This window comes from Hippocampus bargibanti, linkage group LG13 (genome assembly GCF_051943395.1).
Source record: "Hippocampus bargibanti isolate YZ-2025 linkage group LG13, ASM5194339v1, whole genome shotgun sequence".
In the NCBI taxonomy this organism is placed as follows: Eukaryota; Metazoa; Chordata; class Actinopteri; order Syngnathiformes; family Syngnathidae; genus Hippocampus; species Hippocampus bargibanti.
Window position 1 is genome coordinate 7041835 of NC_142746.1, and position 17833 is coordinate 7059667.

The following is a 17833-nucleotide window of genomic DNA, read 5'->3' on the forward strand; positions in this document are numbered from 1 at the left end:
ATATACAATCTGTGTTGTCACTGTCCACTTACACACAATGAGTCATCTCACATCTTTGTAGTGGCAAGAAATTGACTTGATGAACCGGGAGAGCTCTCATCTCCAGAATGAATTATGGGTTGTGCGTGTGTGTGTGTGTGTGTGTGTGTGTGTGTGTGTGTGTGTGTGTGTGTGTGTGTGTGTGTGTGTGTGTGTGTGTGTGTGTGTGTGTGTGTGTGTTGCAACAGAATCATAAACTTTATATTTCAGATACTGTATTGCCAAACACTCCTGTGCTGTGAGATATGTTAAGGGTGCCATGAGTAACTACAGTAATACCTCGGCATCCAAATGCTTTAGCTCACAAACATTTTGCCTTACGAACATTACATTGGTGAGAATATAATCTTGGCATACAAACTAGTTTTCGGCGGATAAACCAAACCACACAGCGCCACGGTGGCAGGCGGACTAGTTTTCCACACACACTTTGAGTGCAGAAATGGTTTGCTATCGAGTGGTACTTTTGCTATTATGGGACCGTAAAAGACCCCACCACATGCTAGTGTTATGCCGAAGAGGACACAAAAGAAATTACGGTCGAGCAGAAAAAGGAGATAATCGAAAATTGTGACTTAGCGTCCCAGTACCAGTATGCTAAGTCTACCATTGCTACGTGTGGCTAAGGGTGTTTCTGTGTTGTCTAAGCAACAATCTCAGGCAATAAAAGACGTTTAAAAACGTCTGTTGATTTGGATTAACGAAAAAGCAGCTCGCAAGGAGCGAGTCTGAGTGAGGGTATTATCGTCGAGAAAGGGCAGCAACTTCACTCGGATATCGTCAAAACGCAACTACATCAACGACCATCACAAAGGTAAATAAAACGACTTTATTATATAGTACAGTTTATGTCTTTAATTACAATACAATACCACATTTATTACACATAAAATAAGGTATATTGTGTGTAGTTTTGAGGCTTATTTAGTAGAAAATTATGTTTTATGGGGACCTGGGAACGGATTATTCTAATTTTTAATGATTTCTTATTGGAAATAAATGTTTGGCAGACGAACTGTTCGCCTTACACACACTCTCTGGGAACCAATTAAGTTCGTAAAATGAAGTATCACTGTCTCTAATTTCACATAATTTGCAGACTAACAGACATACAGATCGACACGGTATCGTAGGTAAACAACACGTGTTTCCTCATTTGCGGGGAGAGAGAGAGAGAGAGAGAGAGAGAGAGAGAGAGAGAGAGAGAGAGAGAGAGAGAGAGAGAGAGAGAGAGAGAGAGAGAGAGAGAGAGAGAGAGAGAGAGAGAGAGAGAGAGAGAGAGAGAGAGAGAGAGAGAGAGAGAGAGAGAGAGAGAGAGAGAGAGAGGCTGACGAACAGATAGACAGAGGGAAAGAGAGAGAGCGAGAGAGAGAGGGAGGGGGCAGTGGGGTTGCGGCTTCGACATGGACAGATGAAAGAGGAACAGAAAGTTGTACTTGCGCAGGTTCAGCCACCAACACGGCTCTATTTAAATACTGGGGCTGTCTCTGGTCCATATGTGTGACTAACCAGCTACAGAAACTGCCGGTATCTGTCCAGACAGGCGTGTCAGTGTTTTTGCCCTTATGTGGAAGGCGGAAGAGGAGCACCTGTGAGTTGACGTCACACATCGAAAATACCTGCTGCGACTGGTCGGTTGAACTCTTATTCAGTAGTTCGATTCGACTACGGCGCAAACACCTGCTCGGGAATATACGACTTAAATTTGAATCGTAAACTTTTCAAAGAGAGCTTTTGGAGACTTCCAGCCAGATGAGGACCGCCACGTTCGCGGTGTGGGGGACTTTATTCGTCGTTCTCCAGGTGAGGTCGAGTTTCGTGGTTTGTAATGTAACAAAATGCCTTTCTCTTCTGGCTGCAATCGCCTTTCCCCCTCTTGGTATATCGCTTTTATATTAACGCATCATTTTGAGTAAATGGTTGACTTCTACTGTCTTTGGAAATTCGACAAATAATTTCATATTTAGAACGAGTCGACGAAATTAACCGCTTCAAGTAATTTCAGTTGACCTAGGCCGCTCATTTGTCAAGGTATTGATATGATTATATTGCTGTTTGAGGATGTGTTGTAATTGAATGTACTGTATTTCAAAGTATCATGCAGACATTAAAGCTCATTCTTAAAAGACACATTTGAAGTTGCATGTTATCGAGTACGTTCGCTAAAGGGCCTCGCCCTGACTTTGAAGTCGTTAACGTTCGGCAGCGTAGCTTTCAGTTGACCAATGTCTGTTCACTCCTTTGATCCTTTGAACTTTAGCAACACAAATCCCAGGAAGAAATTTTAATAAATGGTCACGTTATATGTTTTCGTCTTTACAACAGCGTCCGTTGTTTCAGAAAAGCACTGTAATCGTGGCTTGTTAATTGTAAAAATAAATGATTCAACGATTCAAGGATAAATGGGCCAATCATCTGTTTGTGCACCGTGTATGAGATAATTGACAAACATCCTGAGACAATAATTACTCATGTTACATTTTTTTGCCATTTCTTATTGAAAAAATTTGCCACTACCCTTTTTTATTTTTATCTGAAATCATATTCTCAATGAAGTCAGCAACCCAAAGTTCTAAAATGTAATTGAGCATGTTCACTGACTTGCTTTCGAAACAAAGTATGAGTTAATCAATCATTAACAATTAACATTGAAGTTGAGAAGAATATTAAAATTGTCAGAGCAACTTTTTTTTTAATATGCGGACTGGTTGGATGTATCTTCTTGTAGGGTTGGGCTGTTGTTTCCACAGAAGAGCAATCATGTGTACCTGGGTTTCAGTCAGATATGAAAGTGTTCAGAGTGAGCAGAAAGCACCTACCAAGAGGCACGGTGTTGGGTAAAGGTAAGAACAAGCTGTTAAACCACAGATTCTAATTTCAGCGTGTCATTGTTTATTCCACTTGTGATTTTGGCGTATCTTTTGCAAATAAAAGTTTGGTAAATGGTAGACATCCGCTCATCAATCTGAAAGTTTTGAAGAAGTTTGGCGAAAAGGCACAAAATGCTTCTTCAAGGTCCATTCTTATCATTAGTGATACTTAGTAGCCAAGCAAGCTCAAGTCTCAGCTTGCTGCGCCTCATCTAATGATCTTTCCTGCACTCACTAATGTCCCCAAGCCTGTTTTGCAAAGCCGTCCTTTTCAAACAATGTCAACAGCTGCAAGGCTGGAGCACTCAACAGTCTGGGTCGTCTTGGGCATGTTTTCCCCCCAAAGAAATTAAAATGAGGGCTGGTTGTTTGAACATATATTTTACCTCCCTTAGCAATAAGTTAGTAAGTAAAGTAAGTTAGTAAGTAAACTGACCAAAAAGTTTAGTTGCAGCATGTGATCCTGAAGAAACGTTTTTTTTAAAATGTGTGTGTTACGTCAGTGAGAATGTGTTCAAACGTTTTTACAAAGTACATTTGAACCCATTCATCAAAGCTCGGCTGCATGTGAAAAAAGTTGCATATGTGCCGCATAATGCCCCAGGGTATCATGGGAAAAATACCAGACGGAAATCATGCACTGCCGAATGGGGCTGGGCCATCAAGCGAAATCTAATGATTTTGATTTCGGCTTCTCATTTTTAAAACATTACACTCGATTAATGTGCAGATCAGCATGGTGCGTTCACAAGTTCGCAACATTGTGAAAGTACCCTGAATGCACCATGTGGCTCCGGCAGCAAGTGTGAAGCAAATGTGATTCAGCTGCCCCTGAGCAAGCTTGAAGCTGATTAATGACACCCAGTTGTAGTTTAATGTAAAACTAAATGCACAACCAAAATAATGGCGCACATTGGAGGTTTTAAATGTAAAACACGTTCTGTTTTTAAAACTTGCTTTAGTCCATAGAGGATCGATGAGAAGGTTTCTTCAGCCGTCCTCTGTACTTTTTTCTTTGAAGGTGTCGGACGTTTCGCTTCTTATCCAAGATGCTTCTTCAGCGCTGAAGAAGCATCTTGGATAAGAAGCGAAACGTCCGACATCTTCAAAAAAAAAAGTACAGATGACTGCTGAAGAAACCTCTCATCGATGGACCACTCCTGTACGACTGAGAGCTTACACAGACGTCCATAGAGGATCCAATTCAAATGTGAATCGTAAAAAATCCATTCAAATGCTAATGTTTAATTCGCATTGTCTCAAAACATACAACACATTACAATATATCTGTATATAGCGCTTTTACAAGAGCTTTAACAAAGCATTTAATATAAAATAAGTATAGTTAAACGTAACAAAGCTTGGACAATAACACAATCAAAACAGTTATTCATATATTCGCCTTGTTTCAACTGGTTTTAGATGAACGATAAAAAAAATCCAATCCTCCCTTCATCTGTGAATCAGAAACATCATGATCACAGCATGTATGATGTCACACGCGTCTCCTTCAAGCTGGGTTTCAAAGCAACTGTAGCATCAGTTGACAAATTCAGAGATTGGATCTATTCCCCTGTCCCAGATAGATATGTATCATTTCCATTGGTTTATGGAGTTCTATTCCCTGCTTCTTCAATGCGGCCCACTGTGCGTCTCTCATTCCACCCCCAGCTCCACCTAGCAAGTCAAAAGACCCCCCCCCCACCCATCCCCATGACTTCTACCCTCATGACCCCTGGATCCTTGAACCTGTGTCATGGGGGAGCCCCCGACGAGCCCCGTTATTTGCGCATTTCTCAATAATGAGGCAAATAAGGGTGTTCTTGTTTTAGAAAACACTAAATAGAATGAAGAGCGAGGGTTCTTCATTGCTTCATTGCAAAGATGCAAGGCATTAAAGGTGAGGATGCAGTACGATGAAATTCATCATATTTATATTTATTTCTATTCAATAAAATAACATGCAGCGAGGAATTGGCATGATGGTTTGGAGTCATTGAATAAATACCAAATACTTTTTTGAAAAATGATGAATCATTGTTTTCTTTCATGTGATCTGCATCAATAAAAAGAGTGATTATTTTTCCATGATCGTCCTTGCTTTAGAAATGAAATCATGAACATCTGAGGTGTGTGTGTGTTTAATTTATTTTTGGATTTGCCTTGCATTGGCATTCCGCGCTAGTGTAGCATTTTGTTGATGAAATAGACAACATTGATATTGAAATGTGATTTTATTCTCACTTTTTTCTTCTGCTGTAGTGGACTTCACAGACTGCTCAGATCGCACGCGATTTCGCTTTCGAAGTGAAGATTCACGTTTCACCGTACAAACTGATGGTGTCTTGAAGGTGAGATGTTTTGTGTTATTCACTCTGTTGTATTTTGTTCGCAATGAGTGCACATCTTTATGAATGAAACAGTGGAAAATGTGGAAACAGAGTACACTTTGGAGTGCTTGCTTGATGCCCACCAACCGGCATGATGATATTTAGAACATGATCATTTGGAAAACAAATGACTCAATAGTGTGCTGGCCTTTAATGTTTGTGTTTTTCAATCAGGTAAACAGACCAGTGTCTCTTCATGAAGCTCAACTTGACTTTTTGATTCACACCTGGGATTCTCAAGGGGATATGATGACCATTCCTGTCAGGGTCTTCCTTCATGGCAACCAACACCAAAATGCTCCGCGTCATGCAATGGTATGATAGGGCTCACCGAAAACAAAGTGCTCCATAAAATGACACCATATTTGAGATCATACAATTGCCCTTCTTTGAAAATTACTTGCTCAATGCACAACAAAACACTTTTACTGACAAAATAGAAGAAATTTCTTAACTAGAAAATGTTGTTGTGTAGACAACACATTGTCATTCCAAGCACCCCACAAAATTCAGACAAAAAAAGCTTCCCGAAGCATAAAAATGCATCAAAATATGTCACAAATACATATTACAAATGATCACACACTAAATTAACATTGTCCATAATGTAAGAAACAAGGAATAGAGTAAAAATTACAAATATCATTTACATTTTAACTGCGTCCATCATCTGTTTAGTGCGTGCTCACTCTCTGAAGTGGTTTATGTCTGCCGTTTTGTAAGTGACTGATCCAAAGACATTTGTTTTTGTTGGATTTTAACAATCCTTCCAAAATGTCATTGGCACACATCCGCATAGTGAACGATTCTCCCAACTGGTGAACACCTTTACTATACGATTGAATTTCCGTAAAACTATCGGAAGACTTCATTGCCCGAGGGGTGAACAAGGATGCTGCACAGACCCATATGTACAACATCTATTGATCAATCTCTCTCATAGATAGACACGTACGGTAGAGGTCCCTCTTCGCTAATGCGATGCCAGGAAGATGCTTAGTAATAGACAATGGTGGAGCAGCTATAACTATATTGCATTCAGGAAACTCTGAGCCGCGAGTAGCAACCATATATGAATTTTTACCTTTCATGTCTTGAAATGTCTTTTCTAATGAGCCATTATTTTCCTGTTTGTTTTGTAACCTTAAAACTTTGCATGCAGAGACCTAGAGGTACTGTCACAGGTATTTTCCATGTTGCTTTTTCTTACCTTTTCCTTGGCACTCATTGGCCGCCAACGTAATTTGCTTTATGTCCAAAATATTCTTAATGTAGTGCACATTTTTATTGCATTAATTGAGCTTTTATGGCAGAGAAGCCCAAAAGGTCAGTTGCTAATATCACCCCTGATAACTACAACTACAGAAGGTGTTGTATTTAGTTTTTTTTTACTTCTTTCTTTTCTTTCCTCTTCCTTTCATAACTTTGCTGCTGTCAAATGTCAATTTCTCCACTGCTAGACTAATAAAGGCTAATCCAATCCAACTACAGTGTACTGTACTCAGTTGCTGAGTTCAGTATTGAGCCCTCTTGTGGCATGATTAAAATGTGCAAAAGATGTATGCACTTTTAAACCTTATTTTCTGAGTCCAATCATCGTTAAATATGTCTCTTATTGAAAGAAAACATTTCATTTGGATTGCCTTGCATTAATTAATTGTAGTATCCAATGATCGACCATTTTTATGTATAGAGAACTACTTTTTGCAATGATGTGTTGTTGGATGTAATAATAATAATAATAATAATCATTTTCATTGATAAGCGACATGTTACAGTCACATGATATTTTTTCTGCGGTTGAGCAGCGGCAGCCACACGCGCCAGCGTTCACTCAACCCGGAAGTAATAGGGTTTTCCTTGCCTTTGTTCTTGCAGTCCACAAGTCCTCAAGAGTGGGTAGAGAGATGCCAATGATTTGAGATGGTGTGAATCACTTGCTTTGTTCAACAAGAGGTCGAAAAGCTAACCCAACTGCCCCTCGCCCAAATTCTATCCAAATATTTAAGTCTATTTTCTTTTATAAATCCCTTTTACTTTCTACTACAACATTTACTGTTACTTGTATATATAAAAAAATAAAATAACAAACAGATAACATTTAAATTTGAGTAAAACAGACTTGAGCTCTATTCACAAAAACTGTTCTTAAGCAACTATTGAACATTTGGTACAGAGGTCGAGAGATTCACAAAGACCTTCCTTCTCCAGCTTTCAAATGGATGTACAACCTCTACCATTGGGAAATTAATATGCCCGGTGCCCAAAACCTTTCTCAGTCTCGAGTTCAGGTTACTGGTCACAGCTGTAACCCAAACAGTAATTGCCTGGTTGTTAACTGTCTGCTACTTTTTTTTCTTCTCTCTTTAGAGCACAAGCGATGCTGAGGTGCCAGTTCTGCATTTCGCCAAGTCTAATGGAGGATTAAGGAGGCGAAAGAGAGACTGGGTTATTCCCGACATTAATGTTGCGGAGAATGACAGAGGTCCTTATCCCCTCAAAGTATCCCAAGTACGGAAGCCGCTCATCTGAGTATTTGATTCACCGCAAAGATTAACAGTGAATTGTGTGTCTTTCTTGAAGCAAAGCAACCTAACTTCTCCCTCATTATGTATAGATTAGGTCAAATGAGGACAAAGTCAAGAAGATATTTTACAGCATCACCGGTCCTGGAGCTGATCAGCCTCCTGTTGGCCTTTTCACCATGGACAGAGACACTGGCAATCTTTATCTCACGCAACCACTCGACAGGGAGAAGCAACCCAAATATTTGGTGAGATCGTCATTCTTTTTTGGATCTAATGCACACTTGCTATGAAATGTGCATTGCGATACAGTCCACTTTCATCGTATTCAACCATTTGCTTTCTGTGCAGTTCAAAGCGTACGCGGTGGCAGATGGTTCTGGAAATGCAGAGGAGCCCATGGAAATCATTGTCAATGTAATTGACCAGAATGACAACAAACCTGTTTTTGAAAAGGATACCTTCTTGGGAGAAGTGGCTGAGGCATCACCAAAAGGTACAGCCAAAAGATTACTTTTTCTCAAGAAAACAATATTTTGCTTGTTTCCTCATATCCGTGCTACCTTGAATTTGTTCCATGCACATAACTCATCGCTCAACCACAAATAAACTTTGCCCATCGGAAGAAATACAAAGGGTGATCAGCCCCCAGCTGATTGTTATCGGCTGAAAAATACAGTAAAGTCTCGTTATATCGATATTCAAGGGAGTCCGAAAAAATATCGATATAACCGGGACTATCGATATATCCGACCCTGTTTGCATGTAATTTTCTCCGCGCGTGCATAGAAATAGTATCGATATAACCGGGACTATCGATATATCCGATATCGATATAACGAGACTTTACTGTACTTTAGAATTTCAATTTCTAAACTCACTAATACATTTATTTTTTTGTTTGCGTGAGATTAACCACTGCTGACTTAAAGGCATATAAGATGTTTTCCTGTTGGGATACCTTTACAGTAAAGTCTCGTTATATCGATAGTCCCGGTTATATCGATACTATTTCTATGCACGCACGGAGAAAATTACATGCATACAGGGTTGGATATATCGATAGTCCCGGTTATATCGATATTTTTTCGGACTCCCTTGAATATCGATATAATGAGACTTTACTGTATTTAAAAAAAAAAATCTCCTGCTATCCCAAGGTATCTGAATGTCTTTATCGACAGATGTTTAAAAACAAATGATTTTAACTTTATGAGTCTTTGAATCACTTCATTTCTACTATGTAGCACAACAGGTGCATGCAAGTTGCCTATTTTTAAGAATATACCTTTTGTAAAGAATATATAGGCCCGTCTACTTTACAAGGCATGGTGACATGTTGCAGTAGCATCCCTACACTGGAAACCTCCACTGAAAGGCCATTTAAAAGTAGTTACTCGAACTAAAAATTGGTTTTCCCTTCGCTCCTGCTTGCTTTTGTCGAAACAGTCATACAGCACACATTTGGTGCAGACTCTGAAAGCTTGTCAGAGGAAAGAATATGAATTAAAAACAAATATACTTTCATTAATTGCCCAGTGATAGCTACAACAAAGTTGGGAGATGCCTTCAGAATGATGGTTAAAGACCCCATTAGGGCAAATCCAGCAGGTGACTATCAATCAAGGGAGGTGATTCACTGAAACTGATTATTATTGGATTAAAACCACATGCCGGTCTCTTTATCATACTGTACAGTATCACATTTGTCTCTTCTTGTTTCGCCAGGATTTGAGGTCATAAAGGTAAATGCCACGGATGCGGATCAGGAAAACCATGACAACTCCGATATCCGTTACAGTATTTCCAGCCAATATCCAGAGAAGCCCGCGCCAAACCTTTTTCTCATCAATCCTGTGACTGGTGTTATCAGAGTTGATGCTGGAGGCTTAGACAGAGAGGTTTGGGCTTTATCACCATTTTAAAGTTGTTTGTTTTCTAATGTCTATCAAACTGCATCCTTATGGTTTGTAAGAATAAATTACACAATAATTCGAATTGGCCGTGATGTCTTCTGTGGCTTTAAAGCTCTTGTTTTCTGCCTTTTTGGGGGGTGGATGTAACTTTAAAGAAACCTACTGTATTTTTAACTGTTCCAATCAGTTTTATTTTTCTGTTCTGTCATTCTTTCCCCCCCACCCCCAACAGAAATATCCCACATACACTCTAATCGTGCGAGCAGCTGACATGTTGGGCAATGGCTTGGTTGGAGAGGCAAAAGTTATTCTCACTGTGACGGATAGCAATGACAATGCTCCAGTATTCACCCAAAGCTCGGTGAGTAGTTTACCCTTAAATACCATTTTGTTGAAACTCTTATCTACCTGCATTTGTAATGTCAATATACTGTTTTATTTATATTTATTATATATTATTTATATTAAGTATTTTCTCAACAATGGAATATGTGCAACAGGACTTTGTTTGTCCCCTTATTTGACATCTCCTCATTTTCACAGTATGTGACAAGCGTGGAAGAAAACAGAGTGGACGTTATAGTCACGAAGATGACGGTAACGGATGGCGATGAGCCTCATTCTCCAGCCTGGAATGCAAAGTTTAAGATTCTTGGTGGTGATCCCTCAAACTTGTTCAAAGTGGAAACCGGAAGCAACAAGAATGAGGGAATCCTCACTACTGCCAAGGTATCCAATGAGTCCCCTGACACTTTATTTGGTGGCGGTAACTATGTTTTCGAATATTTTCACCATGAATGTCAATGAAATGAAAGACACGTTTTTACCTGAACAATGTAGATTAATATACTTTTGTTAATTTCACCATCTTTTAAATGCAGGGTCTGGACTTCGAGAGGAATAGCAAGCATACGCTGTTGATAGCGGTGGAGAATGAAGTTCCTTTTGCTACCCCAATGACCACCTCCACAGCCACGGTGATTGTCAATGTGGTCGATGTGAACGAAGCCCCGGTCTTTGATCCTGTGGAGAAACCTGTGTCCAAACGGGAAGACCTTGCTATCGATGCCGATGTAGTGCAGTACATTGCTTCAGACCCGGACATTGCACGCAAACAGACAGTCATGTAAGACAACCGCCTTTGGTTTCTTATATTATAGGGGCATTTAACTGCTTATGCATCTTACCAGAGATGGGATTGATACTGGTTTAAATTCACCGTTTATTGTCCTTTCTATTTCCAGGTATAAAATAGTTAGCGACCCAGCTGGCTGGTTGAATGTAGCCAAAGATACAGGCCTGATCACAGTGAAGAATGCTATGGACAGAGAGTCGATCTTTGTCAAGGACAACAAATATACAGCACTAATTGGTGCATATGACAATGGTAAGTGCAGGTCACAATCTTAGATAAAACCAGATGGTGTTAGAGGGATGTAACCATCAAGCTACTCCCTGGATGGTCCTGGTCCATGATCTCAATTAAAGCACAGATGTGCTCCATGTTCTTATTCAGACATTCCCAAGAGTAAAATTGACATTGATATTTCGTGGCACTTTCAAAGATTCATTGAACTTTGCCTTTTTCTCTTCATCAGATGAAGTTCCAGCCACGGGAACAGGTACACTGATGATCCACCTTGAGGATGTTAATGACAACGCACCCACGATTGAGGAACGTGCATTCACGGTAAAGTTCCTTTTCTACATCTGCAATTTTTTAGCACAGTCGTTTTGTTTTTGACGGTTATATGTAGTTTAATTTTTTTTTTTTTTATACACAACAATATCCAACAATTGTCACCTCTCCATATAGGTCCATGTGTTACTCAAAAAAAAAACAACAAATTTTCAGAGGTGACTGTTTTGAAATTTGGCGAAGTCTCTCTTTCACATATGTGTATGTGTGTGGAGATAGATATACTGTATGTGCAGATTTACATTCCTTCGAATATGTTTGATTTCCATGTCATGTATAGCTGTTCAAATATTGCAATAATTGGTGGATAAATATGGTCATTCTTTTACACAGCACCAGAATGATAGATGGGTCATGGCATGGTCATTTTTGATGACTCGACAGATGAATCTAACCTGCAACTGTCAATCCAATATTGTGTTCCACAGGTGTGCAACAAAAAACCTGTTCCCCAGTTACTGTCAGTAACTGATAAAGATGGGCCTGGCTTTGCTGCTCCGTACAGAGTCGCTTTAGAGGGCATGTCAAAGACCAACTGGACTGCTCGAATGAATGACTCCAGTAAGTTCAATTAGATCAAAATTTCTGTGTGAATCGGATAATGTTTACTACCTTTTGCATTCATGAAACCGAGACGGTGAACGAGTAACATGCAGAGTATTGTGCTCAGTTCGACACATTCACTCATTTTGAAGCTGTCTCACTTGATTCAACGACTCATCGATTCATCTCTTGTTCCAGAAACGGGTATTATCTTGAACTTGGCCACGGAGCTGCCAAGTGGAGAATACACTGTGGTTCTTCGAGTGGGGGACAACCAGGGTTTGGAGCAGGACAGCACAGTTCAGGCCAGAGTATGCGACTGCTCTGGGGAAGACGTGGTGTGTAAAGGACGAGTGGCGGGCGGCACTGACCTGCCTGTTATCCTTGGAATTCTCGGAGGAGTCCTTTTGCTTCTGTGTGAGTGTGACTTTGGGTTTTGTTGTCATCACCTTCTGACATTGACTTGATTTACTCTGATGCTCAGCTGTACAGATCTATCGCGATGTTTTTTTTTTTTTTAGTATCTATGTTTTGGTTCTCTGCCCAGTGTTGCTGCTACTCTTGCTGCTGTTTGCAAGACGGCGAAGGACAGAACAAAAGGAGCCTTTATTGCAGGAAGATGACATCCGGGACAACATCTACTACTATGACGAAGAGGGAGGTGGAGAGGATGATCAGGTACATCAGCATATTGGGAAATGCAATGCAGGCATGTCAGTCAGTCTTCCTCTTAAAGGACAACCGACGTCTCCCGACATATTGTGTCCATAATTTGTAAAATGGCTTCAAATGACTTCTACTGAGCGTATTTTACAAAGATTCCACAGCATATAGCTATATTTCACGTTTTCAGACTCACGCTGAATATTCAGGAAGTCTTGTTTTTGAGTTAGTGACGAGTCCGTATGTGACGTCGCTAAAGGAACGCCCCTGACCGAAAAAAGACACATTGCAGCAGTCCTTCCATCTTGTTTGGTCTGAAAACCTCGTGTTGCACCCAAAAGCCGCCAGAAGAGGGCGTCCAAGCTCCATGGAAGGAATTTATCAGCCTGAGGAAACGGGCTGCCGCCATCTTCTGCATTTTCTGTGACACCACACGTCAGTCTTGAGCCATTAAAACGACCCAGAAAACCTTTAATCGATTGCAAACATGTATGCTTTCCTCTTCAGAACTATTTGAATCATATTCATAACTGGATGTGTAACAAGAAAGCATATTCTCCGAATCTGAAGCCATTGTTCTGATTTTCCAGCAATGCAAGATGTCTTGGCGTGACGTCACAAACCGGGGGCGGGACTTTCTGAAAATGCCCAATTCGCAGCTCAATTTTTTTGCAGATTTTGGACACTTTAAGTCATTTTTATTGCTGTTTTGCATTTGAATAAAAATATCATACTGCGTGCTTTGGGTATTTTAGATGCTATAAAACGTTTTTTTTATGATGACCACTACCTCCATTTCTTTTTCTTATTCCACTTCTTCCACTTTCTTTGACAGTCGGCAAATACCTTTGTTGCCAAACAGCCACCTTCACCTTAAGGCAATTTATTTTAAATGAAAAATAACCTTTCTATTCTGAGAAGGCTAGGTTTTTAATTTAATTGTAATTTATTTGCTATGATCAGCATGAGTGGCACTCCAGTTCAAGTTCAAATGTTTACACAAATTGCACCTGGGCTCAGTGAAATTTGGGAAAGATAAGAAAGTCGCAATGGAGAAATTCCCAAAAACTGGTGAATGTGTGTGTGTGTGTACCAGGTGTTTCCTTGCTCCAATTGACGCAAAGGTGGTACCATTCTGTGAAGTCAACCGACTCACTTTCTATTACAGGAAGCGTGCTTTAAAAGTTTCAGTAAGAATATGACTCTGATTACCATATTAAGTGCTTCTGATGTCATGGAGACCAATATTTGCGGGAGGGATGTATATAAATTCTGACAGTTTGTAAAGACGAAAGGTGTCCTGCAATGGACAGTGTAAAATGTACGTAGTTGGCCATTTATTATTATATGCATTTGTTTAATCATTTTAATTTCTACTGTTTCTTGAAACAAAATATATTCTCCACGTGTTGTTTTGCATCATTGCGAGGGTATGTCTTAACATGTATCTGTCTGTCTGGCAGGACTATGATCTTGGTGTTCTCCACCAAGGTTTGGACAACCGTCCCGAGGTTTTTAGGAACGATGTGAAGCCCATCTTCCTGACAGCTCCGCAGTACAGGCCTCGTCCCGCCAACCCGGAGGAAATTGGCAACTTCATTGACGATGTGAGTCAAGTGCTTAGAATGAAGCATTCGGAATGACCCACATTTGCTCTGATAGTCAGGTTGATGCATTCTGATAGATGCTTTGTATGCACGTATAAAAAGAATATGTCCTCAATGCGAGCTTTCCCGAAACAAAACCCTTCTGTGCTTCCTTGCAGAACCTGAAGGCTGCCGACAATGACCCGACAGCGCCCCCCTATGACTCCCTGCTGGTGTTTGACTATGAGGGAGGTGGCTCTGATGCAGGAAGCCTGTCCTCTCTGAACTCGTCCAGCAGCGGTGACCAGGACTATGACCACCTCGGGGACTGGGGTCCTCGCTTCAAAAAGCTCTCTGACATGTTTGGAGGAGGCGAAGATGACGACATGCTGTAAATGGACCAAAGAGCAGAATGAATGGAGAACACACAAGAGAATGAATGGATTGTGCCTGAATGAGAGTTTCATATAAGCAGGGACTGTTTATTTGAAACATTCAGACTGTTAACAGTCTGTTGTCAGTAACAGACACTGTTCGGAAGCCAAAGGAGGCCTGCTTACTTTTGTCTTGAGTCATGCTCTGTTTTGGAAAAACTACAGCTAATTTCAATTCTCGGTTTGATTCAAAAGGCTTGTTTTTGTTTCTTCAGTGTGTTTAAAGAGCCATATCTTAAATGTTGTCGCCATCGATATAGGGTGACCCCTGAAACTTGCAGGTGACCTGCTAAAATCCCAATGACTTATTCTTCATTGTGCCTCACTCGGGGTTGTGTTCAATTGCTTCAGTTGCATTTTAATGTTCTTTGAGTCTCGGTTTGGATAACAATTATGAATGATGCACGTAGGCTCTTTTTTTACTTTGTATTGTGATAACACATCTGCTGTCACTTCTAAATGAATTTCTGTCAACATTTTGTTCATTTTTGGATTTTTTTATAAAGTTATCTTAAAACAGTTTCTGAGTCGTGGCTGGCCTCTAATCTGGACTAATTAAATAGATTTACATTGCTGCCATTTTGCATCATGAGTAAGCATTTGATCTATTAATCTCAAAATCCGCGCAATGGTTCACACATTATCGTGCCCATTCCTTCTCTCGACTTCTTCGACCTTCAGCTTCTAGCAATCTTGTTTCAAATGTAATGTCTTGACTATATTTCCATTCAACTAGGTCAGCTCGGTCTGATTACATTACCAGGGATGCAGCTAGAAAATTAAAAAAGGGGGCCAAATTCTAAAATTGATGGGGTGCGATATAACGAGATTGCCGATGGATACAAAACTGTTCGAATTAAACCAAAAAAACATTGGAGCATGATATTTCTAAATTACAAATGAAAAAAATCTATTTTTATAATATATCAACTACTTTAATTCAAGTCAAAGAATGTATTTATACATAAACATTTTCAATTTTATTTAGTTACTACACAATCAATCGATCAATTACCCGTGTCTACAAATTTCTTTGCTTTGAAGATTTCCAATGTGCTGCAACAGCTCTGAAATAATTCTCATTATCTACTAAATTGGAATCATGAACAGACGTTTGCTGCAACGAATTGTCACTATCCTCCACACACTGATTCGATCGTTTCTTTTATAAAAAGGAGAATGTTTGTTTGCTGCCTGTTAATGTCTTATAAAGTTTTACTCATATTCTAACGCTCCATATTGCACCCATCCGCCGTGTTCGATGTATGTAAATACTGCAATGCACCGTGGGTAAATGAAAACAGAATTCGATTAGCTCTTTCGGCAGTTTCCGGCAGATGACGGAAAGCCCGATATCCTCGATCACGACTTTGGAGCGCACCGAACCAATGCTAGGAGGAGATGCCAGCGTGAAGGAATTTGTTATGATCACGTGATCGGCTGCTAACTTCCGGTAGGCAGAAAGCCCACCAACACAACAGTTGTTAGCGAATGCTATCATTGTTTTGTAAGTTTATGCGTTTCATTTTCGTTTAGATTATTGAAAGTCTTCGCATTTTAGTACAATGGTGATATCGTGTGTGGTTATATAAAACATCAGCCATGTTAACTCCTGATAATCCAAAGAAAAGGTATCAGCGAGCACAGCGTCGGGAAGATGACAGGCAGACGACAGCAAGGATCCAGCAAGAAACGAACAACACTGCCTCAATTTCCTTGGGAATAACAGTAACATTGATCAAGAAGAAGGGGGTCAAGGGGACAATGAAGAAGAAGAGAATCAACCTGCTGCAGGTAAATATTTGAACCTCCATTTCTAACTAAAATTCAATTTCTTAAAACCCAACCAGAAGATCATTATATTTCACAAATCTGTTTTCAATTAATCTTGTTTGTGTGTGTGTGTGTGTGTGTGTGTGTGTGTGTGTGTGTGTGTGTGCGTGTGCGTGTGCGTGTGCGTGTGTGTGTGTGTGTGTGTGTGTGTGTTTGTGTGTGCGTGGGTATTCTGTGCTAATTAAATTCAATTTAATTATTTAATTCCCTGACAAACAACATACTGATTCCATTTTTGTGTCCGGCCATAAGGATGGATTGTCAACCCATCCATCCATTCTTCAAATTGAAAGGATCCGGCAAGTTACAAGTACCGTCACGATAGCGCAGCTTCTCAAAGTATCGCTCTCGGACTTCTAACGGTAGCTTTCGCACATAATCGGAGCATTGTTCAGATTTCATGCTACAGTAATTCACTTTATCCATACTAGCTATTGTTGCTTTTGCCTACCAGCGAGAAAAATCATGTGATTTGTGACATCACCTTTGTAAACAACTGGCATCTCATTAGTAAGATATCAGTTAGGCAAGATGGCAGACGATGAAAGATAAATCCTCTGGAGGAAAACGAACATTTTACAATCGCTGTTCAAGTAAATTTGTTTCTTCAGCGATAAAAATAAAATAATAATAATACATTTTTATAATGGCCTTTCAAAGTTCTCAAGGACACTTTACAATCACAAAACAGGGACATAAATAAACCAAATAAAGCAAGAGAAAAACTAAACAGAGAATATGATTTTAAATATGTGGGTTTTGAGATGGGATTTGAAGGTGGGAAGAGAATCAACATTACGGATGTTGGGAGGAAGAGAGTTCCAGAGTTTGGGGGCAGAACAAACAGAAGTAGTCATATGTGGCACAGATCATGCAGCAATATGCGCTAATCGTAATAGAGTTATAGCGGAGTTACAAAGTTGCGCCAGTGGCTGTCAAAATGTGTAAATCAGTGGTCTCAAACTCGCGGCCCGTGGGCCAACTGCGGCCCCCGAAAGAATATTTTGCGGCCCACCTTGACATGAAAGATTAATGTTAGTGCGGCCCGCATGATTGATACGAATGAAACTTTTGTGTGGAGCTGAACAAGTAGGCAAGAGAAGCCATGTTTAGGACAGTTCATGTTCAATATTTTCTTTATGTTAAGAAAGTTAAAGGTTAAAGAACTGTGAATACAGACATTTGAAACTTTATTAAAATAATTACTTTTCCTGTGTTTTTTCTGTTGTCTGTATCTGCCTCGTGATCATTATAATTATTTTATGTATTTATTACTGGTTAATTTATTTTTATTCATTTTTCCATTTATTCATTTAATTCATTTTTGTGTGTGTT

The 17833-nt window shown here is 39.8% G+C and overlaps 1 protein-coding gene across 1 annotated transcript; it reads left to right on the forward strand.

The window, feature by feature from the left end:
- Positions 1-1482: 1482 nt before the first annotated feature.
- LOC148889155 (cadherin-1-like) lies at positions 1483-15185 on the forward strand. Its single transcript, XM_089011331.1, has 18 exons — positions 1483-1842; positions 2768-2882; positions 5172-5260; positions 5474-5614; positions 7670-7810; positions 7917-8072; positions 8176-8320; positions 9553-9725; positions 9973-10101; positions 10284-10469; positions 10622-10866; positions 10985-11127; positions 11339-11430; positions 11868-12000; positions 12181-12399; positions 12530-12660; positions 14109-14252; positions 14411-15185. Exons 1-18 carry the CDS (start codon positions 1792-1794, stop codon positions 14624-14626), a joined length of 2649 nt encoding a protein of 882 aa, XP_088867457.1. The 5' UTR covers positions 1483-1791; the 3' UTR covers positions 14627-15185.
- Positions 15186-17833: the final 2648 nt, after the last annotated feature.

Excerpts from the sequence above, each read along its gene's own strand:
- LOC148889155 (XM_089011331.1), top strand. The coding sequence starts at position 1,792 with ATGAGGACCGCCACGTTCGCGGTGTGGGGGACTTTATTCGTCGTTCTC. Across the intron at positions 1,843-2,767 it reads CTTTATTCGTCGTTCTCCAG|GGTTGGGCTGTTGTTTCCAC; the intron begins GTGAGGTCGAGT and ends ATCTTCTTGTAG. Across the intron at positions 9,726-9,972 it reads CTGGAGGCTTAGACAGAGAG|AAATATCCCACATACACTCT; the intron begins GTTTGGGCTTTA and ends CACCCCCAACAG.